At 40.5% G+C, this 26,972-nt stretch overlaps 1 protein-coding gene across 15 annotated transcripts in view; it reads left to right on the forward strand.

Moving 5' to 3' along the window:
- FER (FER tyrosine kinase) overlaps nucleotides 1-26,972 on the forward strand; it is a 385,522-nt gene that overhangs the window by 203,760 nt on the left and 154,790 nt on the right. For 13 of the 15 annotated variants that reach the window (XM_039542917.1, XM_039542922.1, XM_039542921.1 and 10 more), the window contains 3 exons: nucleotides 11,816-11,872; nucleotides 22,140-22,255; nucleotides 24,594-24,688. In XM_039542917.1, coding sequence (XP_039398851.1) covers nucleotides 11,816-11,872; nucleotides 22,140-22,255; nucleotides 24,594-24,688 — 268 coding nt within the window. Of the gene's footprint in view, nucleotides 1-11,815; nucleotides 11,873-22,139; nucleotides 22,256-24,593; nucleotides 24,689-25,188; nucleotides 25,294-26,972 lie in introns of those variants that run through there. The other 2 variants (XM_039542924.1, XR_005599911.1) reach the window with 2 other exon arrangements.

A 26,972-nucleotide genomic window follows, 5' to 3' on the forward strand; every position in this document is an offset into this window, starting at 1 on the left:
GCATGTAATAGAGAGAGGCATGGAGAATGGGTACCCAGAGCTCCTGTCATGGTGAGGTATGGGGATATGAGCGGGACAAAGAGAGCTCCTGGCATGGTGGAAGAATGGGGGACAATGGTAAGGGGCTGAGGACATAGCATGGTGGAGGAAAAGGGGAGCATGAGGGGCACACAGAGGCAGATGGGAGGGTGGCAGATGGGGAACTTGTGGGGGTGAACGGAGTAACTGAAGGAGCCGCTAGTGTGTGCAATGAGCTCAGCCTATAGAAGCAACCAAGTATGTGGCCCTGTAGTATTGCGTATAACAAAATAATTTTCGAAACCAGTTTTTCCTTTTTCCTACAATTTCTTTAGTGCAAGTTTCCTGGGGACTAAATCATGACCATCATTATGTGACAGAACAGTGGGGAAAGAGGGAATAAGCAACCCCTCTAATTACATAGTGGACCATATTCCTACCTCTTCCCTTACCCCCCCCCCCATCTCCCCCGCCAAAAGGAATTGCAACTCTTCTGCTCAGGAGAGCGCAGGACCTGCTAGTGAGTTGCTTCCCCCAGGAACAGCCTGCTGAAAGGAGTACAAAATAAATGGAACCAAGGCTCCACCCTACCCCTTATGTGTTTGATGGCAGAGCTCACTGGCTAAATGAGGTTGTAGGGAATATGCTGCATTGTATCTCTGGGGAGCTCTGGGTCGCATTCTGTCATTTATGTGGCTAAGGTATTCCCACTGAAGAGAGAGAAAATATTTGATGATAAAAGAATTTCATGTATAAAAATCGGCAGCTGTCTTCACCTGAAATGGTCTGCAGCTCTGTGTCCCTGGAAGGTCATGGTCAGATCTAGTTCTGAGACTCGCCTGAGAATGTGACTTGAGCCTGTGCATATTGGATTGCCATTAACATTACACAATAACAAGAAGTGGGATATGTTGCTATTCTTTAGCGTTGATTGAGGTATTTCTGAGCACCTATGAATGAAAAATATAATTATTGTTAATATGAAATGCCATTACAAAATGTGAATGCCATGGCAGTTGCAAGTGCTCAGCACCTCTGAGGTTTTGGCTCAATAAGCCTGTAGTGTGTTAGTTAAAACAAATTTTGAGTGTCATGTCTATGATGAAACTGCTGACTTATTTAGAAGTTAATGGAATTCATAATATATAGGAATATTTTAGAAAGGCTTTTTCTTCAAAGAATGGAAAAAATCACATGGCTTGTGTATTAGTATGGTGGTTACACAGAGATTTAAAAAAATCTCCAAAATGTAATTGAAATAACAAAGTAAATGAGTATCTTCAGAGTATTAATAGGGTTCTATAATTGGTCTGCATGAAATACATTTGAGTAGGGCAATGTATTTAAACAATGGGAAATGAAGTTTATAATATTGTGACAAAGTCAGGCTGGACAGTTGCAAGAGAGTTTTGGAAGGCCAATATGTCAGCACTAGAATGTTAAAGACCCTTTTTCCTGCAAGCTGAGAAGGGGTTACCTGAGGTCAATTAGGGACACCAGAATCCAATTAAGGGATGTCTGAAACCTTTTAAAACCCCTCTTCTGGCAAGAGAAAAGTGGGGGAGAGAGACAGACAAGCTGCTGCCAGGCTAGTGGCAGCAGGGAAATAAGCTTCCCTGGTTGAGAGGCAGTGCTCCCTCCCATAGGTGAAACAGCCAAACCTGAATGTGTGGTAGGGGAAGGACTAACATCCTGGGACAAACAGCAGGCCAACACCCTGCCTCTGCAAGGTGGCAAGGAAAGGTATCCCACTTTCTTTTTGTGTTTGTAAGACTGTTTCCATTTTGTTTGGTGGAGGTTCACTCCTGAAACTTACCCTGAAAATACAACCAAAAGAGCACGGAAGGGGGTAGGCAAACATTGATTTACGCCAGGCCCGCCACCGCCAGAGGAGGAAGTGCTAAGTCTGGCGAGACGAAGGAGGTGCCTAGCCACAATATCTTGTAAAGATCATTGTTTCATAAGTAAACTTTATAATGTAGAGTTTATGTTAAAGATTAAAATTCTGTAGTATTTTGACTAATTATTGAGTGCCAGTCAAATGCACAAATTTTATCCAAATTATTTTTCTGCATAGTAAAACAATCATGAATATCTATCTAGTAGGTATGAATAAATACAAAATAAACACTAGCTTCTAATCCTGTAGGCACAAGTCCTAAAAAGACTAGATTTTTATGTAACCAACAGAACACTTTTTGAGAACATTTTCTTTTGTAGATTCTGAGATTGGTCCATAAGGTAGTTAAGATATTTATGTTTTAGAGAAATGCATGCTCATGAAAGCAAAAGACTGCTATTACTGGCTACAGACATTGACAGTATGAGCACAGTGCAACTGTATACACACCATGTATACACGCCAATGTAATTAATATAAAATTTCAGAAAAATAATCATTTGTGCTAAAATTCCTGTTGTTTTCAGGATTCACAAATATTTTCATGATTTTCAGCAGCTGCCCAGATATTTGCAAACAATGACTAACGACCTCACGAATAATAGTGTGAACTCTGCTATTATTTATGGAGAAAAAAATGAATAATAGTGTGAACTCTGCTATTATTTATGGAGAAAAAAATGAATCATCTTGTATTTGATCAGCTCTGATATTTGGACATTTTATTCTGTTTAATAGTCCTAGTTATTTTATTTTATTTTTAACTGCAAACAAAAATAAATACTGTAAATATGCATTTGGGCGCAGTCCTGTGAGGAGCTTAATGCCTCCTGCCAGGTGTTTGGATGCCACATTTCCCCATTATTTTTTTAGGAGTTGTGGGCACTTATCACCTCGCTGAGTTGATCCCTAGATAAAGCCATGTATACAAAAAACATACAAAAATGACATTAAAGGAACATTATTTAGGTTGCACAGTCAAATAATTGAAAGTTAGGAAATGCCAGATATAAGTTTCTCCATGCAACTTTAATTCTGCCCCACTGTGCATTCATCCTGCACTCTGAATAAGGCAGGGGTTCTCTGGGAAAAAATAGGATGTGATAATGTAATTAAAGACTGTATCTTAACGCATATGTGTAAGCGGGCAGAATTAAAGTTGCACAGGCATTTCCTTTACTGTGTAATCTAAATTACACTCTTTCAAATGCATATTTTGTAATTTCCATTTTTTAAAGGAAAAGATAAAAAGAGATTCTATTACTTACAACTGTAATAACCTTCTCCCCTCATCATGCATCATCAGCAACACAAACCTCTACCACTTGAACTACAGACTAGCTACATTAACTGGCAGCAGCAGAAGGTTTTTATCCCAATGCAATGGGTAATAGACTAGTGGGTCCAGAGTGTGGCTAAGGGAAGCCTGGCCCAGCCCTTTTTTCTTCCAAGGGAGTTGGGGAAACTCAAATCCTATGTATTGCCCCAAAATGGGGGATGGGCCATTGAGGCTATCTGCTAGGGGCAGGGATGGCTGAGGGAATGTTATGTTCAGTTATTATTTTGTCATGTTAGCAAAATCTTCATGAAGAAAGCAAGTGAGAAAGGGGAAATGGCAGATGTTTTATATCAGCTAAACCTGAATAGAATAGCCTTGGGCAAAACAAAGGCACTTATTTTGTCCCAGGTCTTTCCCCATGCTGAATTTCAAAAACCTGCAGCAAATAGTGGAAGTGTTATAGCTTTGTAAAAGAGGGTTGCAAAAATCCTTTATAATGGAAAGTGTTAGTCTGCCTAAATACATGGGTCGCAACCAGCTCGCCCTATAAAAATGGATTCTGGGAGAAATCACCTGCCTTCATATGTGATTTAAGCATTCTAATAGCCCACATTGAGTTTTCTGAGTGCAATTTTATCGAACATTTTATCTTTGAGATAACAAATATATCTGCCTGCATTTTTAATATAGCATAATCTCTACTAGGTCTTTTATTTCAATTAAAGAATTCATCCATTACCCTTATGTGGAAGCATGGTCAGCATATTGAGTGGAGTATTTCCTGTTTGCTATAACTGAAAAATATATTTACTTGCTGTATCTGATATATAATCATATTTTTATAAACATTTTAAATAGAGACTAGTTTTTGAGGCCAAGAGCAATGATCTATTGCAGGGGTAGGCAACCTATGGCACGGGTGCCGAAGGTGGCACTCGAGCTGATTTTCAGCGGCACTCACACTGCCTGGGTCCTGGCCACCGGTCTGGGGGGGCTCTGCATTTTAATTTAATTTTAAATGAAGCTTCTTAAACATTTTAAAAACCTTATTTACTTTACATACAACAATAGTTTAGTTATATATTATAGACTTATAGAAAGAGACCTTCTAAAAACGTTCAACTGTATTACTGGCATGCGGAACCTTAAATCAGAGTGAATAAATGAAGACTCAGCACACCACTGCTGAAAGGTTGCTGACCCCTGATCTATTGGAAGGCTGGTGAAATTATCAGACTGAAATGATGTCAAAGGCTAGAATGTTATTTTACAATTAGATAACTTTATCTGAAAGAAGAATGAGGAGTACTTGTGGCACCTTAGAGACTAACAAATTTATTTGAGCATAATTTTTCGTGGGCTAAAGCACACTTCTTCAGATGCATGCGGTGGAAAATACAGTAAGAAGATATATACACACACACACACACCATGAAAAAACGGGTGGTGCCATACCAACTCTAATGAGACTAATCGAATAAGGTGGGCTATTAGCAGGAGAAAAAAAAACTTTTGTGGTGATTAGTCTCATTAGAGTTGGTATGGAAACACCCATTTTTTCATGTTCTCTGTGTGTATATATATCTTCCTACTGTATAGTCTCTAAGATGCCACAAGTACTCCTCATTCTTTTTGCTGATACAGACTAACATGGCTACCACTCTGAAATTTATCTGAAAGGTGATATAATTTTAATATATTTTTCTAGCCATTTGTTTATTTAATAAAAGTGATGTAAATCTTTCTTCAGGTGCATTTTTTTAAACAGGACATGTAAGCAATGTAGACTGCTTTGTTTTTTTGAAAGCCCACCATGTCTTTCAATGTATACTGATGTTCCCTGGTTTTGTTTCTTTAAATCTTGATTTTTTTTCTAAGCAACTCTTCGTGATATAAACGGTTACATGATGCAATTTTAGCTGGGAAGAATCTAATCAGGCATACTATAGAAGCTGGAATAAATGTTTGCATTTTTAAGCAGTCCACTAAAATCAGCAAATCATTTATTTACAACTTTGCTATGAACTGTTAGGCATGTAATGATTTATAAGAAAATGTGTGTTGAATGCCAGACTCTTCCTATAATATCATTTGTTTTTCGTTAGTTTCTCAACATTTATACGCAGTAGTCTTTGTAGTGTACTGTATGTGATTGCTGCAACAACAGCATAAATCAGATACTTTTTACTCTGCTGTTGTGCGTACTAATCAAAGATATTTTCACATTTAGGTCATGCATTGCCACTGCATGTGCGTTGTCTGATTGTTTGGTGTATTCTAGCAATTGCTGACATGAACATCTTAAGAAGGGATGGATGTATGTTTTTGTAGAACTTAGATACCACTTCTCATTATTTGCCAAAGTAGCTGTATATGTACGTCAAAATATATATATATTTTTTTGTTATTTTAGTATGGGAAGTTCCAAATTCAGCACAGTGACTTCTTTCAGTTTAAGACTTAACTTATTTCCTTTTCATAAAGGATGGCTGCATGAAATGAACTTCAGTTCTGAAGCTGTGATAGCACAAAAGATCTTCAAAGCAAAAATTAAGTCTGCACAAGCATTTCCCCTTGAATATCTTTATCAGATGGATCCTACCTAGATTACTTTTTTTCTTCACCTGTCAAATTATCTAATGCCAAAATTTAAGAGCAGCAGCAATATTATCGCGTCTGCACTGTCTATTTATCAATTTGAAACAGACAGATTTGTACCAAAGGTTTTTTTCCATCTGTCCAAGGCCCTGGCCAGCACAGAAAATTAATAGATGAGTGGGATACTTTTTATACTATACAATCTTCTTGCTTAGGTCCACCAGTTTTTCTGGGCTCTGAGGCTTCTGTTGTAACCACTGGACCACACAGAGGCTCTGGAGTAAAACTATATGGTTGAAGGAGGAAGTGACAGTGAGATACAAAATATTTCACTTCCTTGTAGGAAGACAGTAGTCACCAAGAATGCACTTGTATCCTGTAATTAACCACTATAAAGCACAATTAGTGCTGGTTCTTTCTGCACACAGGATCTCTTCTCCTATCTGTCCCCTCCGCCAAAGGTGTAGCAGTTTGCTGCTTTGATGTTCCCAGTTAGCTTGAGGAGATGAAGTACACAAATGTGTTCATGAATTTGAGTGTGCTTTATGGTAATCCATTAGGGGCTGAACAAGGAGGAAAAGAACATGATGTACTCTTCAAAGTTCTATCCACAACATTCAGCTAATCATCTTCAACACGGCACATCATACACATGGGAAATGAGCAGAGAAGGGTTAAACAGGACAGGTGGTTGGTTTTTTTCTTTTTTTTAAATCCTTCTAGCAGTGTGTGTCTTGCATTGTAAATCTGCTAATCTCAGCACGATAAATTTTTACCTATGATTTTGGGCATAAATGCATTACATAACATCTATGGATTTGTGTCTTATTAAGTAATGCAATAGTTCTCAAGTTGTGATCCATGTATTGTGACAGTCCCAGGCCAGTGGGGTACAGGAGTCTGGTAGAGGGCAAATATACTGGTCACTGGATGAGTAGTTTTCTGTTCCCTGAGTGATCAGAGCAGGGGCTGCACTAGAGTAATCAGGAACCTGCTAGAACCAATTAAGGCAGACAGGCTGATTAGAACACCTGCAGCCAATCAAGGCAGGCTAATCAGGGCACCGGAGTTTAAAAAGGAGCTTACTCCAGTCAGGGAGGGGGGAGCCAGAGGAGAGGAAGTGCGTGTGAGGAGCTGGGAGCAAGAGGTGCAAGGAGCAGAGGGTGAGAGAGTGTACTGCTGGAGGATTGAGGAGTACAAGCATTATCAGACACCAGGAGGAAGGTCCTGTGTTGAGGATAAAGAAGGTGTTTGGAGGAGGCCATGGGGAAGTAGCCCATGGAGTTGTAGCGGTCATGCAGCTGTTACAGGAGGCACTCTAGACAGCTGCAGTCCACAGGGCCCTGGGCTGGAACCCAGGGCCGCCCAGAGGGGGGACAAGAGGGGCAATTTGCCCCGGGCCCCCTAGGGGCCCCCATGAGAGTTTTTCGGGGCCCCTGGAGCGGGGTCCTTCACTCGCTCCCGGGGGCCCAGAAAACTTTTGCGGGGCCGGGCCCAGGAGCGTCTTCCGCTCCCGGTCTTCGCCGGCGGATTACCGCCATCAAAGTGGGACCCGCCGCCGAAGTTCAGCTCGGTCTTCGGCGGTAATTCGGCGGCGGGGGGCCCTTCCGTTCCGGGACCCGCTGCCGAAGTGCCCCGAAGACCCGCGGCGGGGAGCCCCCCACCGCCGAATTACCGCCGAAGACCCGGCTGCACTTTGGCGGCGGGTTCCGCTTCGGCGGTAATTTGGCGGCGGGGAGGCCCCCGCCGCAGGTCTTCGGGGCACTTTGGCAGCGGGTCCCGGAACGGAAGGGCCCCCAGCTGCTGAAGACCCCAGGCCCCCGGAATCCTCTGGGCGGCCCTGCTGGAACCCGGAGTAGAGGGCAGGCCCGGGTTCCCCCCAAACCTCCCAACTCCTGATCAGACACAGGAGGAGTTGATCCAGGGGAAGATCACTGAGGTGAGCAAATCTGCCAAATAAGCACAGGACCCACCAAGGTAGAGGAGGAACTTTGTCACAGCATATGTACTATGGCCTGCAGATGAAACATTTTGAGAACCAAACACGAGGATACCGGAGGGGAGCTAGTCTACAAGGACATCTCTACCTTTTAAGAAGTGGCCCACACAATAAAATGATGGGAACAAAGGATGGCATTTTGGACCAGTCATCCTAACTTCGATATCTGAAAAATACTGGAACAAATTATTAAGCAATCAGTTTGTCAGCACCGAGAAGATAATAGAGTTATTAGGAAGAACCAGCATGGTTTCATCAAGAACAAAGTGTGCCAAACCAACCTAACTTCCTTCTTTAACAGGATTACTGGCCAAGTGGATAGTGGGGAAGCTGTAGATGTGATGTATCTTTATTTTAGTAAGGCTTTTGATACAGTCCCCCATGACATTCTCAGGACAGGATTGGAATTTAAAATGACCTTGGCAAATTGAACCATTTGTGGGGGGAGGGATAGCTCAGTGGTTTGAGCACTGGCCTACTAAACCCAGGGTTGTGAGTTCAGTCCTTGAGGGGGCCACTTAGGGATCTGGGGCAAAATCAGTACTTGGTCCTGCTAGTGAAGGCAGGGGGCTGGACTCAATGACATTTCAGAGTCCCTTCCAGTTCTATGAGTTAGGAATATCTCTATATATTATTATAATTGATCTGAAATCAACAAGATTAAATTCAGTAAAAACAAGTGCAAAGTATTACTCTTGGGAAGAAAAAAAATCAAACACACCTTTACAAAATGGAGAATAACTGGCTAAGCAGTAGTATTGAAAACAATCTAGGGGATATTGTGGATCACAAATTGATTATGAGTCATCAATTTGATGCAGCTGCAAAAAAAGCTATTATTCTGGGGTGTATTAACAGGAGTGCCATATGTAAGGCAGTATCTACATTAACAGCAACATGTAGGGTTCATGTTGCAACATGCGGCAGTGAAAGGCAAGCTGCATCCACACTGCAGTGTGTAGCTATATGCCGCAGTGAAAGGCTTTGGCACAAGGCATGCAGCAGAGAAAGGCTTTGGCTGTTCCTTTTCCTGCCGCCTCCTCCTTGTTAGATCCTTTTCCCCACTGCCTCTTTCCTGCCGGAGCGTTTTTTTGCTGCCAGAGCATTTCTCCGTAGTAGGGACAGGCTCTGGCAGTGAAACAGTAAACTGCTAAAAATAGCAGTTTAGATGTGGGTGGCACTTTTGGAGTATATAGAGAGCTGTGTAGGGTATATAATCTACAGTACTGACATGTCTGTACATTGCTTGCCTAAACAGTGCCTCATCATCCATACGGCTATTTATACCTATGCTAGCTGGGCATGTCTGTACTCTACATGCTATTGCAAGTGTACATGTACCCTAAAACACAGGAGGTAATTGTCGCACTCTACTGAGGTCTCAGCTGGAGTACTGTGTCCCAGTTTTGGGCGCCATGTTTCAAGGAAGATGTGAACAGAGGAGAACACCAGAAATGATAAAAGGTTTAGAAACCCTGACCTATGAGGAAAGGTTTAAAAAAAAAAGTGGGCATGTTTAGTCTTGAGAAAAGAAGACTGAGGAGGGGGGCTGATAGTCTTCAAATATATTGAGGGTTGTTACAAAGAGGACAGTAATCAGTTGTTCTGCATGTCCATTGAAGGTAGGAGTAGTAGTAGTAATGGGCTTAATCTGCAGTCAGAGAAGTTTAGGTTCAATACTAGGAAACTCTTTCTAACTTTTAAGGGTAGTTAAGATATGGAATAGAATTCTAAGGGAGATGGTGAAATTCCCATCACTGGAGGTTTTTATGCACAGGTTAGACAAACACCGGTCAGGGATGGTCAAGGTATACTTAGTCCTGCCTCCATGTGGGTGGGGGGACTGGACTGATCTCACAAGGTCGCTTCTAGCCTTACCTTTCTATGATTCTCTGATGGGAGGTCTCCAAATGATGTCCCAGTCATTGATCAGTACAGAAGAGATTTTACTGTCTGATTAGAACAAATCTGATGATTTATTAGGAATCAGATTGGTCCAAAAGAATCTAAAAATTGAATATTTTTCACAAACTCCATCACCTTAAAAAAAAAACTCAGCTGCAAAATTAAAAGAGACAATTGAAAACAAACAGAATATGTTCAAGATGATCTTAAATGTTGTCAAGGACATGAAGCAAACCGACAAAAGCAGTCAAAAGAAACTGGGGGGAAGTCTGTAGCAGATTGAGAAATAATATTTTTAATGAGCTCCCTCAATCCATTCGATTAAAGAAAAGCTTCCTATATTTTTTTCCCTCTGTCCAGATAAGAAAATGTAGAGGTTCAGATTTTAAAATACATCTAATTTAAGAAAAGCGAAAAAAAGTATGCACTTTGAAATGCTAAATAGGTCAACTAAGTTGATTGTAAATTGTCCTACAGCCAGGATACATTTTTGAATTTAGCAAAATTAGATCAGGTTTTCGATTTTGGCTGAGAATAAGTTTGTTTTAAAAAAACTTCTTAGAAAGTGGAACTTGTTCCAAGTTAATCCATGACCAACGAAACTGTATTTACAATACATTGCAGCTCGTTCCAAGTTAATCCATGACCAACGAAACTGTATTTACAATACATTGCAGCTCTTAATTTTAGGTTAACATTGGTGGCACAAAGGAACCTTTTAAATCAACGCTAAATATTAGAAAAAAGAGAATCCGAAAGACCTTAAATAAATTCAGTTTAATTCTAGTCAGTTATTGATGTTGCTGTCACCTCTAGATTAGATTGTCCTACATGTTCCACAGTACGACCATTATAAAACTGAAGGTAATGCTCAGTGCAGCCACTTGATTATTAAGCAGTGCAATACAAAAATTTAGCACATTTTACCCCTAATCTGTAATCTGCACTGGCTGTCAATATGTTTACAACCCTGAATATTTTGAGATTGGTTTACCTGAGAGACCACCTTATTTTCTCTATTGCAGCTGTGATTAGTGCTGCTGCTCAAACTTGACCTTTCTCACTTTGAGGGAGGAAGCAGGTAAGGAGGTCCTTGACGTTGGAATTTGCTTTCCGTTGGCGCATTAAGGCTAGATTTGCTATTTTACGAGGCATGCTACAGTAAAACCCACCTTTTACTCTGAGATTTAGGGAGAAAATGGATTGATGGGATCGCAAAAGACTGGTTTAGATTTGGGTTTGTTTCATTAGTAATGGACAGATCCATGGTGTAAGTGTGATGATAAATTTTCATATAAGATATTGTTGCTGATGGTATTTGCGTGGTGCCTAGAGTATCATATGCTGGAAGAATCTAAAGAAATAAACAGAAATAAATAATCCCTCTGCGTAACCATACCTATTAGTATTAAAATACAGCTCTGGAAATGTTTCAACAAAAGGTGTTTGTATCAATCCAAATGTGTCCCAGTGCAGTCAGCAGCTATTGCAGTCATTTAATGCATATGCTGTTCTGTAATAGAATGTTTGCATGACTGGTCTTCAGTACTGTACTGACACTGTAATTGATGTTTGGTTGTTTTATTATACTACAGGATATTACTTGAGAAATACATAAAACTGCACACAGTAGGTTTAATAAATGCTAACACCTGGCCAGTTCATCTGTAGAAAAACTGGTTCTTTTTACAGTGTACTGGAAGGAAAACCATTTTGCTGGATCAAGTCAGAATTAGGTTTGTTGTTTTTTTATATTGCAAAAGGAAGTCTCCTTATCCTTATCTCCTTACTTTGACTAAGGTCATTTTTAAAATCAGCAATAGCAGATATCAGATCCTGAGCTTTATGAAAATAATGCCTGTTGTGCTCTATTTACATGGATAGTATCATGCTGAAGGAGAAATTTGCTATAATGTAGATTTTAATATTATATTGTGCAGCAACATTTCTTAAATCTGTTTTATAGCTCTTGAGGTTATAATGTCTTGGCATACTGTTGATTGAATGGTCTGAATGAAATATTCCTTTAAGTCTATTTCTACTAGCTCAGATACATCTTATAGGAAATATACTCTTGCATGGACTAAGCAACTGTTTTTTTTTCCTCTTGCTGTAGGATAAGAAATGGGTTCTCAATCATGAAGATGTCACACTGGGAGAATTACTGGGCAAAGTAAGTAATCAACAGAACTAAATGAAAAGTAAATAAATCCTTAGCCTATGAGTTCCAAGTATGTATTGATTGTGATGTCTGTAGTTTTCTTATTTTTTGAGTTTTTTATTTTTCTAGTAAACAACATTTCTTTGTAGAATTCATATGGTTTAATGCATTTCAAATAACATTGAATTTCAGCATACATAAAAGTACACCATGTTTACTTATAAATAATAAATGTTCTGTGTTTTGTTGATTGGCATAAGTGTTTTAAAAGCAGCTTGCATATTTCATACATTTACATATACATACTGATTTTTAACAATCTGATTTTATGTTTTGTAAAAATGCAAGCAATGAGGAATGTTACTGCAAAGTAGTAAAGGTTCTTACATAAATTAGTGAGCTGATAAAAATAGGATGCTTTATGTGGACTGAACTGACTTTGTATGACCTGTTCAATGTTAAAAGGCAAGTAAAATAGTAGTGTAGGTAACATCACAATAGATGCATTAGTCAAAATAATACTTAACACTTACATAGTGGTTTACATCATCAAAGTCTTTTACAAACATAGATCTTTAGAACACTTCTATAAGTTAGGTAAGTAACTAGCCCTATAGTCCATTTTATATTTGGTGAAACTGATGCCAAACCACATGGTGAGTTAGCACAAGTACTGAAATTAATGTTCAGGAATTCCCAGCTCTCAACCCTGTGTTTTAATCCACTATACTACGCTGCCTCTAATGCTCTAGAATATGCCCCAAAACCTGAAAAGTGGTTTAAATCAAAAGAACACACACAAAGACAGTTGACTTAGCGTAAAATGTGTATGTTCCTTATACTGTAAGAATTGATGAACCGTTCAAAGAATAGGAGAGAAAAATTCTGTCAAAGCATTCTGCTGCACAGGATAAAATCCATTTGACAGCCTAAGGAAACAAAAACACAAACTGCCATTAGATAAACAGAGAATTATGTCCACTAAAAATGCCACACAGTTATAATGCCAGTTCTACTGAAAAACATGGAAAAGCAGCAGGCTGGAAAAAATACACATTTCTGGCATGAATCAAGGCCTTCTCACAAAAACAAACATTAATCATCCCTAGGTGAGCAAGACAGACACAATGAGTCATTGAACAAAAGTAACACATTTCAACATTAAGTAAAAGAAGTTAAGTAACTGTGCATGAAAAAATAAGTTAGTAAAATTAGTTATGATTATATCAAGATACAGTTTGACAGAAAAATGTACAGAACATCCAATAACTGAAGCCTCAATTGTGCATGTATATTGCTGTTATGTAAAAGAACTGATTCAGGAGCAACCACATGCAGAAAAGGCAGAAATGTTCAGTAAGTACTTCATTTCTGTATTTGGAAAGGAGTAGGATGATGTACTCATATCACATGAAGATGGTGAACTACTTTCCAGTCGATTACTAATTAAGAAAGATGTGAAACAGTATCTAATAGGGATAAATCAGCAGGCCCAGGTAACTTACATCCAAGAATTGTAAAAGAGTTGGCATAAAACACCCTTGATCCCCTCATATTAATTTTTAATAAATCTTGGAATACTGGGGAAAATCCAGAAGAATGGAAAAAGACTAATGTCATGCCAAAATTCAGAAAGGTCAACCTGAATGACAGAGCTAATTATAGGCCAGTTAGCCTGCCATCAGTCCTGGGCAAAATAACGTAAAAGCTGATACAGGATTCAATCAATAAAGAGTTAAAGGGTTGGATTATACTTAATGCTAATTAACATGGTTTTATGGAAGAATAGGTCTTGTCAAACAAACCTGATTTTTAATGCGATTTCATGTTTGATTGATAAAGGTTGAGCAGATGTAATGTACTTGGACTTTTATAAGGCATTTGACTCAGTACCACATGACATTATCTTTAAAAATCAGTACTAGACAATATCAATACACCATGTGTTAAATGGATTAAGAATTGGCTAACTGGCAGATCTCAAAAAATCAGCTGTCAGTGGGAAATTGTTGAATGGAAGTGTTTCTAATGGGGCTCTGCAGGTATCTGTTCTAGGCCCACTGTTTAACATTTTTATCAAGTAAATATAATCATTGCTGAGAAAATTTGCAGATGATACAAAGATTAGAGGAATGGTAAATAATGAGGACTGGGTAGTAATACAAAGTGATTTGGATCACTTGATAAGATGGGCCCATTCAAACAAAATATATTTTAATACAGTTAACTGTGAGGTCATATATCTAGGAACAAAGAATTCAGGCCACTCCTACAGAATAGGGGACAGTATCCTGTAAAGAACTGACTTTGAAAAGGATTTAGGGATCATAGCAGACAAATGCTAGAACATGAACGTCCAGAGTGATGCTGTGGCAAAAATGGCTAATGCAATCGTTTGATGTATGAACAGGGGACTAGTAAGTAAGAGTAGGGAGGTGACTTCCCCCATATACAGCATTAATGAGACCACTACTGAAATATTACCTCTTTTTCTGATGTCCACGTTTTTAAAGGATGTTAAAAATTTGGAGATTCTGAGAAAAGCCACAAAAATTGTGTGCAGGAAACAATGTCTACACAAATGCTTAGTTTGGGAGGAAGCTAGGGTGTAACTCTGTTTTGCATTAGCCTGCTGCTCCCTTTGAAATGGGAGTAGATTAAAGCACACTAGGGAAATTTTACTGCATGGCAGCAGAGTCCACATGGACACTTGATGCTCAACAAGTTAGTGTAGACAAGCCCTTAAAGAACTCAATCTATTTAGCTTATCAAAATGAAATTCAAGAAGTGATTTGAGTATGGTTATAAGTACCTTCATGGGGAGAAAATACTGGGTGGTAATGGCTCAAATTTTTAACAGTGAGGGTGATTAGACATTGGAACAAACTACCATGGAAAGTGGTGGACTCTCCTTCATTTAAAGTCTTCAGATCAGGACTGGATGCCTTCCTGGAAAGCATGTTTTAATCAAACACAAATTATTGGGCTCAGTGCAGAAGTATCTGGATGAAATTCCAAGGTATGTGTTATGCATAGGGCCCTACCAAATTCTCGGCCATGAAAAATGCATCATGGACTGTGAAATCTGGTCTCCAACCATGAAATCTGGTCTTTTGTGTGCTTTTACCCTATACTATACAGATTTCATGGGGGAGACCAGCATTTCTCAAATTAGGGGTCCTGACCCAAAAGGGAGTTGCGGGGGGGGGGGGTCACAAGGTTCTTTTAGGGGGGTCTTGGTATTGCCACCCTTATTTCTGCACTGCCTTCAGAGCTGGGTGGCCAGAGAATGGTGGCTGTTGGCTGAGTGGCCACCTCCGAAGGCAGCACACCAGCAGCAGTGCAGAAGTAAGGGTGGCTGCTGCCTTCAGAGCGGGGCGACCAGACAGTGGTGGCTGCTAACTGAGGGTCCAGCTCTGCGGGCAGCAGTGCAGAAGTAAGGGTGGCAATACCATACCATGCCATCCTTACTTCTGCGCTGCTGCTAGTGGCGGCTCTTCCTTCAGAGCTGGGCATCCAGCCAGCAGCCAAGGCTCTCCAGTTGCCCAGCTCTGAAGGCAGCGCTGCTGCCGGCCACAGTACAGAAGCAAGGGTAGCGCTACCACAACACCCTCCACAATAACCTTGTGACACCCCCCGACAAAACCTTTTGGGTTAGGACCCCTACAATTACAACACCATGACATTTCAGTTTTAAATAGCTGAATTTTTAAAATCCTATGACCATGAAATTGACCAAAGTGGACCAATAATTTGGTAGGCCTCTGTTATATAGGAGGTCAGAGTAAAAGATCTAATAGTCCCTTCTACCTTAAAATCTATGAATCTGTAAATATATCTTGCCTTGGCAAGGCTCTTTAAAAATGTGCTGTGATTACTCCAAATTAAAAGAGGGAGGAAGATGCTGATTGCTACACTATTGAGACTTTTCTGTTTACAGCTGCATGGAGCAGTACTAGCAGTACCTCAGAAGACACCAGCTAAGTCATATAGACAACTCACATTCTATCCCACCACCTCTAGATGCACTAAAAGTTTCTAAATAGTGGTCACCAGGTTGAAGAACAGATTGAGAATAAATGGGTGAGCAGTGTCTTCCCCAGAATGAATGGAGATTGCTTATGTTCAATTACCTATGGCCTTCCTTCACAAGGAATAAAATAAAATTAACCAGGATAGAGTAAAATAAACTATTGTTATGCTCCATTTTCCTTTTCAGAGCACAGGAGCATCTACAGCTCTTGCTGAGTGAGAGTAATGCTGTGGTTCAAAGATGACCTATCCGAAGTTTGGATTTCAAAGTATAAGCTACTTACTAATCGCTGAGAGGAGAAAATAATCCCTGTTTAAAGAACTAGAAAGCTCAAACATATAACAACACAGCTTTATAAAGCTGTGAAATTACAAAATGTGTTGTCAAGTAGTTTAGGTTTGAAATATATCTACATTACCTTGACCCATGCAAATTTAATTGCGTTAGTAGTCATCTTTGCAGTGCCAGCTAATTTAAAAATATTGCCGCTGTTTCTGTTTGTTCCACAAAAGCAATGCTGTGTGTAGCCTGCATTCTGTGAGAGCCAAAATCTGTGCAAGAACGGTTACAAAGAATCATTTTTTTTTAATATCCTAGAACAGTGTTTCCCAAACTTTAACAGCCTATGAAGCCCTTTCACTTGCTCGTCAAGTCTCATGAACCCCCTCTTAAAAATGAATATTTCCAGGGATTTTCTCCTTTACCTCAGTATATATTAAAAAAGCAGTTTTGTTGGAAATATAAAATTTGTTTTATAACATGCTTATTACACATTGTTTATTAATTATTATTTATCATTACAGTATTTTTATTACATTATGAAAGCGACAACACTATTCCAAGATCTCACTTTCGTAGCTTGTATTACTTTGAATAAGCCTGTTATAAGACAAGGCTCCTATGTTTCATCAAGGAGTATCAGATGTGAAACAGCATGAAGGTATTTAAGAAGCCAACTCAAAAGTGTTCCTCCTACACAAGCATTCAGGTCTTGAGCAGTCCAGCCAAACAGCGCACGTTACAACAAAGCTTAAACTTGTTCTTCATAATAATTTTAAAAACAATACTAGATGCCTATTTAATTTAAAAAAGAGCAAAAAATATTCACCTACCTTTCTGTTTCTTATAAGGAGTCTTGAAGTTTAAATCTCCTCAGTGTGATAGATATGCTTGCTTTGATCTGTTTAGCTCTTGGAAGTCCAGGGGCTGTGGGCTCCTGGCCCTGTGCTGCCTGGGGTCCCTAGGGACAGCTCTGTCCACCATTAGGGATTTTTTTCCTGAGAACCCCCTGTAATATTTCACAAACCCCCAGGGGTTCACAAACCCCAGTTTGGGAGCCACTGTCCTAGAAGAAAAATGTGTGTTAAATATCAACCACAGCTCAGTGTTTCTAGTTTTGCCTCTCTGTTTTAATTAGCAGTCCTGATTGGAGCTGTGAATACAAACTTGATGGGAAATTAAAAATGAATTTCAAACTTCAAAGGGAACATTATGAACAATAAAAAAAATACAAGTACTTAACTTAAAATATCTAAATAAATTATTTTTAAGAGCATTTTCTGTCAAAAAATTCCTAAAACACCATCATTTAAGTAATAAAGGAGCTGCAAAGTGATTTTAGTAATGTATTATGGTTAAAAGCACCTAGTTTCGGTGAATGCGCCACAGTTTTCCAGGCCTGGGCACCCCTTGGAACTTTTCATTGCTGTTATTAATGGCATGAGAGAATTTTAGAATACTTAATGAGCCATAGTCTACCCTCATTTTGTATGTAGATTAGACCACTGTATGTATTAGACCACTGATACCATTGGGATTTCTGCGCAAAGCTCTAGGGTAAAAGAGAGTCCAAAAGGAGGACTTCTGACTGTAGAAAACTATCATATATATATATATATTTAATTGAGCTAGTTCTCTGGCGTGAGGTTTTCATACTGTTCCTTATCATTTTGCTAGCCTTTTTTTAAAAAAGAATTTGCTCCCAGCCCATCAGCTTCTCTTGCTTGCTGCTGCCATGAAGTTGCTATGAAAAATTGCTGTTTCTTGAATCTGTTCTCTTCTCCCAAATTTCACCAGTGTGAAAGACTTTCTTTAAACATTTTTATGGACAAGCTCAATAGTCTTATGGTGATGAGATCAATATTTACTATCTCATTCCCTGGGCTGACATTGCCAGGAAGCACTATAGAAGTAGCAGGCTTGGCTCATAGAGAACTTTGTCTCACTGCACACTTTTTTTTTTTTTTGGCGCACTAATGTAGTGTCGATGCTGACTTGAAAGGGGTTTCCAGCTAGCACTTTCTTGCCCAAAGAAGATCACCATGACATTGGGCTTGTTTAAATTAGGATTACAGGTGTACTTTATGTAATGCACTCTGGTTCACCTTGACCAGCTAACACAGGGGTCCCCAACGTGGTGCCCGAGGGCACCATGGTACCTGTGGGGGCATCTAAATGCGCCCACGTCCTGGCCGGCGGTCGAGTATCTGCTGAAATGCTACCGAATTTCAGCGGCATTTCGGCGGCGACGCCTCTCGATGATGCCGCTTGCCACTGACAAGCGGCGTCATCGAGAGGTGTCACCGCTGAAATGCCGCTGAATTTCGGCAGATGCTCGACCACCGCCACGGTCCTTCATCTGGCGCCAGACGAAAAGGTTTGGGACCACTGAGCTAACATGTCCAAATACAATTAGGGTTTTAAAAAGCATGAAAATGTTTTAGCCCACAAGTTTTAAAAATATACCTTTTATCTTAGTTTAGACAAATTAACAGAGGCTTGAGATAGTAGAGGATGTAATAATTCTGCAGTTCAGTTTCATGAAAGGAATATAGTATATAACAAATATTATACAAGTACAGACTTGAATATTTTAAATTATTGTTTTATATCTTGGTATTTTTAATGCAAGATCATTTTTCAAACTTGTGTTTATAAGTAGGGATTTAGAATAGAAGTACCTTGTAACTATAACAGCATTGCTATCATCCGTCTGAATTTTATATCTTTCTCCTTACCATTTGTATCTCTTCCATCTTTTAGCTTTTCACATTAGTATGTGTGCTCATGTACAGATGTGTGGTGATTATTTTAAAAAATCTCATTTACTCGGAGAAACAAGGAAAGCACTTCCTGCAAATTTTGTCTATGCTTACTGAAGTCACGTAAGGAAAGAGATCTGTGTATACATAAACCAGGGATAGCTTTAAGATTTAGCCATATCGTTCTTATGGGGGGAGGAAGGGAAAAAAACCCAACAAGCACAGACAAAGGAAATATGCCCTTCAATTTTGTGCTTCTATGCATGGTCTGCTCCTTTGCATGAGTATAACCTTTTTATAGTTTCTTAGCCCTGGTCTACAGTACAAGGTTAGGTCGAATTTAGCCGCGTTAGGTTGATTTTATAAGCAATGTGTCTACACAACCAACCCATTCCATCAACCTAAAGGGCTCTTAAAGTTGACTGTTGTACTCCTCCCCGGCGAGGGGAGTAGTGCTAAAATTGACCTTGCTGGGTCAAATTTGGGGTAGTGCAGATGCAATTAGATGGTATTGGCCTCTGGGAGCTATCCCAGAGTGCTCCAGTGTGACCACTCTGGACAGCACTTTCATCTCCGATGCACTAGCCAGGTACACCGGAAAAGCCCCGGGAAATTTTGAATTTAATTCCTTGTTTGGTCAGCGTGGCAAGCTCAGCAGCACAGGTGACCATGCAGTCCCATAATTGCAAACGAGCTCCAGCAGGGACTGAACGGGAGACACTGGATCTGATTGCTGTATGAGGAGAAGAATCTGTGCAGGCCGAACTCCTATCAAAAAGAAGAAATGCTAATATATATTCCAAAATCGCACAGGGCATGATGGACAGAGGCTACAACGGGAACACACAGCAGTGCCGTGTGAAAGTTAAGGAGCTCAGGCAAGCCTACCAAAAGACAAAAGGAGGCAAATGGTCACTCCAGGTCAGATGCTCCCCATACATGCTGCTTCTATGATCAGCTGCATGACATTCTAGGGGGGCACCCAACCACTACCCCACCACTGTCCGTAGACACCTGTACGGGAGGAGTCTCATGCAACAGGGAGGAAGATTTTGTGGATGAGGAAGAGGAGGAGAATGCGCAGCAGCTGGCAAGCGGAGAATCTGTTCTCCCTGGCAGCCAGGACCTTTTCATCACCCTGAAGCCAATAGCCTCACAAGGTGGGTTCACGGACCCTGAAGCCGGAGAAGGCACCTCCTAATGAGTGCACATTTGTAACTACACTACAGGGTTTAAAAGCAATTTGATTTGCCCTGAAGACCTGGGATGCATTCGTGGCCAGTACAGCTACTGCAAAAGTCTGTTAACGTGTTTGGGGATGGAGCAGGAATCCTCCAGGGACATCTCCATGAAGCTCTCCTGGGGGTACTCTGAAACCCTTTGCAGAAGGTTTCTGGGGAGGGCTGCCTTATTTCGTCCTCCACGGTAGGACACTTTACCACTCCAAGCCAGTAGCAAGTAGTCTGGAACCATTGTAGCACAAAGCATGGCAGCGAATGGTCCTGGGTTTTGATTGCATTCAAGCAACATTCGGTCTATTTCTTTCTGTATTAGCCTCAGGAGAGTGATATCATTCATGGTCACCTGGTTGAAATAGGGGAATTTTTGTAAGGGAACAGTAAAAGGACCCCGTTCATGCTGGGCTGTTTGTGCTTGGCTAAAAGGGATCATCCCTGAGGAATAGTCACACAGTGGTGGGAGGGATGAAGGGATCATCCCAGAGAATAGCCATGCGATGGGGTGGAGGGAATGGTGTGCTGCACATCCACCCAAAAACCGCAGACCGTCCTTTTAAATGGCAAACCCAACCAGCATTGCTTGCTATGGGAAAGGAGAGTGCTGCAGTTTGAAACCGTTCCCACATGTTATGAAAGCAGAAGAAGCCAACCCTGCGTACCCTTTGGCTTAGCATGGCTGCCTGGAAACTGAATTCTGTTGCCCAGCCGTGTGTGATGTCACCATACTGGCAGGCGCTCAATATAAAAGGCAAAATGTGACCTTGTACCTAAAGCACATGTGCTGTCTGCTGTGAATTGCTTAATTCACTGTGAAAGAGTCTCCCTTTTGTTCTCAGAAATGTATCTTCTGAAATTCTACTCTCCCTTTTTATCCCCCCCCCCCGCAGATGCAAATATTTCTACACTCCCCCTATCATCTCCATCCCAGAGGTTATCGCAGATTAGAAGGCGAAAAAAATGCACTCGCAATGACATGTTTTCCAAGCTCATGCAGTCCTCCTGCACTGATAGGGCACAGCTGAATGCATGGAGGCATACAGTGACAGAGGCCAAGAAAGCATACAGTGAGCACGATGAGAAGATGCAGGAGGCGATGCTGAGGTTAATGGAGGAGCAAACGGACATGCTCAGGCGTCTGGTGGAGCTGCAGGAAAGGCAACAAGAGCACAGACTGCCACTGCATCCGCTGTATAACCACCTGTCCTCCTCCCCAAGTTCCATATCCTCCTCACTGAGACACCCAAGAACGTGGGGGGTGGAGGGGAGGGTCTCCAGCCACTTCACTCCAGATTATGGCTGAAGCAATAGAAGGCTGTCATTCAAACTTTTGATTTGTAGTGTGGCTACAATAAGAAATGTGGCCTTGTCCTTCCCTTCTCCCCTCCTCCCGCACCCCACCTGGCTTTAACAATAGTTGATTATACTGTAATCAGTACTGTTCCCAAGTCATGCCCCATCAAAGATCATATCAGATAACAAAAATTCTGCATCTCAAAGTAGGGAATTAACAATTCCCCATTTTCTTATCTGGAGATGTGGAGTTAATATCAAAGAGAAGGAAGAAAGTAATATTTTCAACGCATCACCCAGATTTTAGAAGTTAATGAAGTTCCACTGACTAAAAAGACGATTTGATGAAAAAATTATTTTCTTTCTTCAGAAAATGCTTTACTGTTTTCAGAAAAGTTACAGTAGAATATCTTGTCAAATTCTGTATGTTAGATATGGTCAAATATAAAAATGTATTATGAACTGAATGATGTTATAGTAAGAGCAAGAAAATAAAACAATTTTCCTTTGAAGTTAGTGTGTGATTTTATAAGAGCATCTTTAAAACATAGATCCTAATGAAAATTCTTTGACATGAAGTATCTGTTTCTTCTGAATAATGATTAGCTTTACTTTTCTGAAGACTTAAAAGTCATGTGTTTACTCAGCACAATGAATATATATATTTGCAATTTCAGGGTAATTTTGGTGAAGTATATAAGGGAACATTAAAGGATAAAACTCCTGTTGCTGTAAAAACTTGTAAAGAAGACCTTCCTCAGGAACTGAAAATAAAATTTTTATCAGAGGCCAGGTAAGTTCTCTATATGTAATTAAATATGTGCTTATCTTGGATTTTTTTAATTGAAATTTTAACTTTGAAAATTAAAGATTTCAGATATCTGTAGTGACCAGTCCAGCAGTCATAAATAAGCCCTGTAACTAACATTGCCGCCCAATTAAGAGCTTTTTTTCAAAGGCCTGACTTTATCATAGACTCAGGCAAAACTTTAGAGTAGAAGTGGTAGTCATAAAGACATGTAGATATTGACCTCATTAACTAATCTTGGGAAGAAACAGGCCCTCTGGAAGAACTGGGTTGTGCCACTCAGGCAAAGGATATTCCTTGATAGTGGGTGAAAATGAGGTTGGAATAGTACCGTATATACTCGATCATAAACTGGTTCATTTATAAGCCAACCCTCCCAAGATGGATAAGTAAAAATAGAACATTTTTATGACCCGTTCATAAGCCGACCCTATAATTCAGGGCAGCAAACTTTGGCTCCCAGGCCATCAGGATAAGCCGCTGGTGGGCCGAGATAGTTTATTTACCTCGCATCCACAGGCATGGAGGTAAACCTAAGTAAACAAAGTGTCCTGGCACGCCAACTGCTTATTCTGACGGGCTGAGACAGCAACTGGTGGGGAAATTTTTTGGGGGGGGAGAAGCTGGGAGTCGGGAGTGACCCCTGTGACCACCCTCCACATGACCCCACCCCTAGCCCGGGACCCCCACACTCTTCCCCATCCCATCTCTTCCCACCTTATCTGGGGAGGATGTCTCTGGCCTGACTGGAGCTGCTCCGGCAGGCTGGGCAACGCGGCCGCAGCCTGCTCTGGCGGGCCAGACGGGGTGGCATGGCCTCAGCATGTTCCAGCGGGCTGGGTCGGGCAGCATGGCTGCAGTGTGCTCCGGCAGGTCGGGTGGCACGGCCACAGCCTGCTCTGGGGGCAGGACTGAGCGGCACAGCTGCAGCCTGCCAGCCCCGGAGCTGCAGCTGCTTCGGAGGCTGGTGGGGAGAGCAGCGTGGCCAGAAGTGGAGAGACTCTGGCCCCGCCTCTTCCCTTCTGTCTCTGCTGGCTGTGCTGCCTCTCCTTGCTCCCTCTGTTGGGGGCAGGGGCTGTGTCCCACATCTCCCTCTCTATACCCATTCATAAGCCAACCCCCTTCTCTGGTGCTTCCCTTTTTTACTAACAAAATTCAGCTTATGAATGAGTATATACAGTAATTTATATTACGAAACATTGGTGAAAAGAGAGCTAAGCCCAAGTATATGAGCTGATACATGAGAATACAAGTACATGGCTTTTAAATTCTCAGGGTAAGGGAGTGTACCACAATATTTTAAAATGTTTAAGTTATCTTGCTGTCCTCACTCTAGAGTTTAGCATAGTTTTGTTGTTAGATAAATAACTGAATTTTACGAAGATAGAAATGTGGAAAACATTAGCTATATACAAATGACTATAATTGGATATCTCAACTATATAATTCCTTGAAAATGGCTTTGATTTCATGCTAATAGCCTGACTGGCTACCAAGAAATTTCTTCACTTGCTAAGCAGCCTCCAACTCAAGAAATGATTTTATATTGAAATGAAAATGGAATACATTATTCCTTACTGAGATGGCATTCAAGCATACTAACGCTTTCCATTTTCTTTTACAAGAGGTGGTTCAAGTTAGTAAGTAGTAGGTATCAAACTTTCAAAAGCTATGATGTCTCTCTAGAATTCTCACCAGCCCTCCTTTTCATTTATAAATCATGGCATATTCTTCTGTCTGTAAATATTCTCATCATAGCCTTACTTAAGCAGATGGAAGTTTTATTGTTTTAGCTTCCTAAATTGGAATAGTTATCCTTAATGTTTTGTTTTCAGTTTAAATTATTTTTACTGTATTTAATGCTCAGGAAAATGAGTCGGAGGCTGAGCTGTGGGTAGGCAAAGTGCAGACAGATGCTTTGCAAGGTTTTTGACTGAACTCTCCCAGCACTCCCCAGTTCTGATCTTTTAGTTAAATTCTGGGCCTCGTGAGGTATGACTGCCTTGTTTTGCAAATTATATAGTTGTTTTATGATGTGGACAAATGGTGGGATCACTTACTTAAGTAGATCTTGACTTGTAAACTAGTTAATATATTCACTAGTTTTTAATTTTCTCATCAGAGTGGTATGATTGTAATTCCACAGAGTGGTACCTTTGATGCATTGAAAGCAACTTCTTTTTATTTTTGGATAATATAACAAGGGAAATTTTGCTTTAAAATAATGTTAGAGGTTTAAGATACTTTCTCCTTATATTTATTTTAATCAACTTGCATAATGAAATATACTAACATAATCAAACTTTTTTTGCACCCTATGCAGAATACTCAAGCAATATGACCATCCCAATATTGTCAAGCTAATAGGAGTTTGCACTCAAAGGCAGCCTATTTATATAGTTATGGAACTTATTCCAGGTAAATTTCATTTTTTGCATTTTTATAACATGCAGCCCTGAGTTTATTATGTCTTAATTGCCTCTATTAGCATTATCATGATCTATCCCAACAGATCTACACTTATAAACTTTTCAGATATCTTGGTTTATGCTAGCCATGATGCTGTGCAGGTCTGCTGTGAGTTTGTCTATAACCAATCCAAACATCACAAGCTGTTAGAAAATACCATTACACATTTGTTTAGTGCAGGAATAGTCTTAGTTTTCCTCACTCCAGTGTAGAACAAAATACCCCTTTTTTCATGAGCTGCCTATGTTATTGATGTCTTTGCTATTGATGAGTTAACTGAGTTTAAATTTAGATGTTCAACTTCTGTAACATCTTTGGTTGCAGATGAGTAATGATCTATAATATGCCCTATCCACTGAAGTTTTTTCTGTGTTTTATGTACATCTCTTCCATTAAAAAGTATAAAAATAAGTTATTTAGGAAAATTTTATTGTTTCTTTTTCTGATAGCCTTGTACCACTTTGGGACTGCTGTGTTTGTATTTTGCCAGGCGGTGGAGACAGTTTCCAACTGTTAGGATAATAGCAGCAGCTAGGCACTTTATTCCCACTTTGAATCTGTCTGTAGCAAGAAAAGCTGTGTTCCTGGTAACCTCTGATGTTCCTTACTGTGCAGCACAGTTAATACAGGTGATGATGAGTTTAAAAAAAAATGGCTTCAAAATCATATTCTGGGATGTAACAAGAACCATTCCATTCACAAAGAAATAGGCTACATTTTCACTGAAGGTTGGGTGTAGTTTATGGTTTATAATACTTAGTATTAACAGAAGTACAGATGCAACAGTGAAATCTTAGTCCCATTATGATTTACTGTCTTTCTCAATGAGATTATGCTGTATATGTGACTGACTTTTATAGCTTATGAAAATGGAGACTAGTAGCATTGTCTTGAATCAGGCTTATTCTGGGCATGTTTTGTGAAGGCTTCCACAAACATCTCTGCCAATGTTCTTATATCCTGGCATTAGACACTTTTGCCATTGTGGTACAGGATTCACAGGGCCCAGGACAAGATGAAAAACAGGCCGCAGATAGAGTGGTCTGTGGGGAATCAATGAATGAAATTTAAGTCTTTTACCCATCCCTGTAACCATTTCTACCTTGACACCCACCTAAAAGTTGATTTTTTCCCCCCTCCTGGCTTCAGATATGCAAGAAACTTCCTAACTCTGATCCTGGTGTGCTTTGTTGTGCTCTGGGTATTCTGGCTAGTTTTCATGCTTACATGCCTCAGTAGCCTCTGTAGTATTTACAGTCCTTCACACCTAGTGAGAGTTAAAAATGGCAGGCACACCAGGAGCAGGACCAACCCAACTAGAGAAGTTAGGAATTCTGGTGCTGGTGAATGGGGCAGACAGAGGAAGGTCTGGGTACTAACTTTATATTAGAGGAGTGATGGATGTGTGCAGAATATTACTACTGTTTTCACCTCCCTGGTGGCAAATTTGGATGAGACTACCTAAAATAAGTTTCACTTGTGATCAGACCTAGAACTTGAACTTTGATCTTCATAGGTGAAATACTAGTGCTTTCATTCACTGCACCACCTGCCCCAGCTTTCTCAGTGTGTGTTTGTTTATCTCGCTTTATATTTTCTCTCTGCAAATAAAATAACAAATAGAGATACTAGGATGGCCAGGTGTCTGGTTATTGACCGGAAAGTCTGGTAAAAAAGGGGACCTGACAGTATCTGGTTACTGCGGGTCGGGGAGGCAGGGAGGTGCCTGGTCATTACCCGTGCCAGCCCCTACTCAGCTGGAGCCACCTCCTACTGCGTTGTGCAGCAGCAGCTCCCAGCTCCAAAGGCAAGTCCCTTCCGTGCAGAGGGGAGGGAAAAAGCAGAGAATGACAGAAGATGGCGGGGGGGGGAGGGAAGAGCAGCAAATAGGGGACAGGGCCTTGGTGAGAGGGGAGAGGCAGGAGCAGGGCCTTGGGAGGGGTGGGTCAGGGGTAGGACCTGGGGGAAGAGGCAGGCAGGAGCACTTCCAGCACTCCTGCCGGAGTATCCGTTTTTTATATATTACAATGTTGGAAATCCTAGCGAGTACGCTTGAGGGTGTTTAAACTATATAATTCTGTAACTCAATTTAAAAAAAAATAAGGTCAAAACAGAACATTTAATTGTATAAAATTGTATCACATTGTGAAATGCAGAACTGTAAAAGACTGTGGTTTATAAGGCTACATTGTAGTCTCTCCAGGGAATGTAGTAGAAACAGTTAACTACATAC

The sequence above is a fragment of the Mauremys reevesii genome, linkage group 6, assembly GCF_016161935.1.
Source record: "Mauremys reevesii isolate NIE-2019 linkage group 6, ASM1616193v1, whole genome shotgun sequence".
In the NCBI taxonomy this organism is placed as follows: domain Eukaryota; kingdom Metazoa; phylum Chordata; order Testudines; family Geoemydidae; genus Mauremys; species Mauremys reevesii.